Source organism: Rhododendron vialii, chromosome 6a (assembly GCF_030253575.1).
Source record: "Rhododendron vialii isolate Sample 1 chromosome 6a, ASM3025357v1".
NCBI lineage: Eukaryota > Viridiplantae > Streptophyta > Magnoliopsida > Ericales > Ericaceae > Rhododendron > Rhododendron vialii.
The window spans coordinates 26,884,660-26,886,825 of record NC_080562.1 but is presented as its reverse complement, the minus strand read 5'-3'; the positions used below and the strand labels follow the sequence as shown (position 1 = coordinate 26,886,825).

Here is a 2,166-nt window from a genome sequence, read left to right as displayed (position 1 = left end):
TAAAATTATAAAATACTCCTCAAAACTATATCTGCTCTAGGAGTATTTTGGAACTCAGTGGGGTCAAGTGACCCCGCTTGCGCTATACTGGGTCCGCCCATGCCCCTCGGGATCGAGGTTTGGAGGCTAATTTTGAAAAGGTTATTGAGTGCTCTTAGTACTCCAAAGCTGGTTGAAAATGACTAAATGAGATATACACGAGAGACAGCTTAGCAGAAGCTGTAGAATCCATGTCGGCTCCAAATTGTGCTCTTCGAATCGTTAATTTATCAGTTCAATCCAATATTTGTGGTGATTCAATCACTTGACCCTCGGAGCACTTGCATATGCGGAGACATACGTAAATATGGAGTAAAATAGCCGCAGACAAAGTTGAATATACGACCATTGAGTGGGATCTAGTGGCTCGGTGGCATTTTGATACGGTGCCCGACAATGTCTACTTCATGATGATAGGTTTTTTTTTCATTTTTTCCCAAGTGCGTGATCATGAATACTACTCCACTGTAGCATATTTCTAACATCACTAGTCCACTTCTAAAGTTTTTATCCTCTCTAGTCTACTAATAATTTCAATGACAAAACTACCATGTGTAAAAGAAACAAAGGCCTTGTTCGGATAATACAAAAAATACATTTTGAGCCCTTCCCTTCCTGAACTCGCCACTCCTTAACATATAACGTCATAGTGTGACAAAAAAAATTTCTTTTATTTTATTTATTTATTTATTTGTCTATTTTGAGTCATTCCTTTCTTGAACGCGTCACACCTTAACATATAATGTTATCTGTCTCAATCTGCGTTCTTGTCTTATGTTTAGTACTACATCTACAAAAGTGCACATATAATCTTATATGTCCCAATCTGTCTTCTGTATGTTATAAAAAACGAACATAGATTTGAGACATATAAGATTATCTATTGATATCTGAAACGTATTTTTTGCCAACACAAGCACATATAATATTATATGTGTATATCTGAACAGACTGACTTTGTACTATGCCAAATATGTTCTTCGCATGTTGAAAAAATGCACATATAATCTTATACGTCACAATCTATGTTCTTGTCTTATATTTGGTAATGCATTAACAAAAGTGCACATATAATCTTATATGTCCCAATCTTTTTTCTGTACGTTATCAAAAACAAAGATAGATCTAAAACATATAAAGTTATCTGTTGATGTCTGGATTGTGTTTTATGCCAACACAATCACATATAATATGATCAACAATATTTCGTAATTCTATCAATATTTCATTCGAAGTTAATCGATATCCAATGGAATACATCATTTTGCAAAAAACAAAACATAAAAAAAAACAAACAAACAGAGAAGAGAAGAAACAGATATCGATACTCTATATACGTATGTACTAAATATAAGAAACAGAGAAGAAAACATGAGAAAATGAGATCATAAAAAAAAAAACCCATCAGAAATAAACACGACCAATATTACTCGTCCGATCCATTGTCGCCGCGGAAAATGGAGACCCGATTGTAAAGGAGAAAAAGGATCAAAACCAGAAACAGGGCGACTCCAACGGGTGACCCGCTGACACGGTGGATGGAGTTGTGTTTGCCGGTGGAGAAGAGGCCGGAGATGGCAGAGCCGGCATCGGAGGAGAGGAATACAATGACCAGGAGGAGGCCGATGGGGAGGAGTAGTAGGCCCACCGGTCTTAAAAGCTCGGCAATGAAGTTTTCAGGACTTGCCCCTAGTCGTCGCCGAGAGAGAGAAGGAGAGAGAGGAGGCTGTGCTCTAGGGTTTATCTTTATATGACAGCTTAATAACATGACATTTTTGTATTGGTTTAATTTCTTTTTTAAAAGAAGTGAATTTAAAGCATATTTCAAAATACTAGCTTACTTGACCTGTCTTCTTCACTTAGAATGACTTCGATGTAGTGATGTAAGCGCATACGTACAAAGCTAAAATCAGGTAGGGGACAAACCAATGCAGGGGATGAACCCAAGTCCAATTAACAGATAAGTACACAAGGAATTTGCTCCACCTAATGTGGATGGAATATGGACTATCAGAGTGACAAAATTAGAAGATGATGAAAAGGATGAGTATTTTCCATTAGCAGCTGAAATAAACAAAGGCGACCGAGTCAACTTTCTGTGTATTCTTTTTTCCAAATGACTTTCTG

General features: G+C 37.0%; 1 protein-coding gene across 1 annotated transcript; it reads right to left on the bottom strand.

The window, feature by feature from the left end:
* Positions 1 to 1,326: 1,326 nt before the first annotated feature.
* Positions 1,327 to 1,807, bottom strand: LOC131328551 (uncharacterized). Its single transcript, XM_058361486.1, has one exon. The coding sequence runs from the start codon at positions 1,805 to 1,807 to the stop codon at positions 1,466 to 1,468; it is 342 nt and encodes a 113-aa protein (XP_058217469.1). The 3' UTR covers positions 1,327 to 1,465.
* Between the last annotated feature and the right edge of the window lie 359 nt (positions 1,808 to 2,166).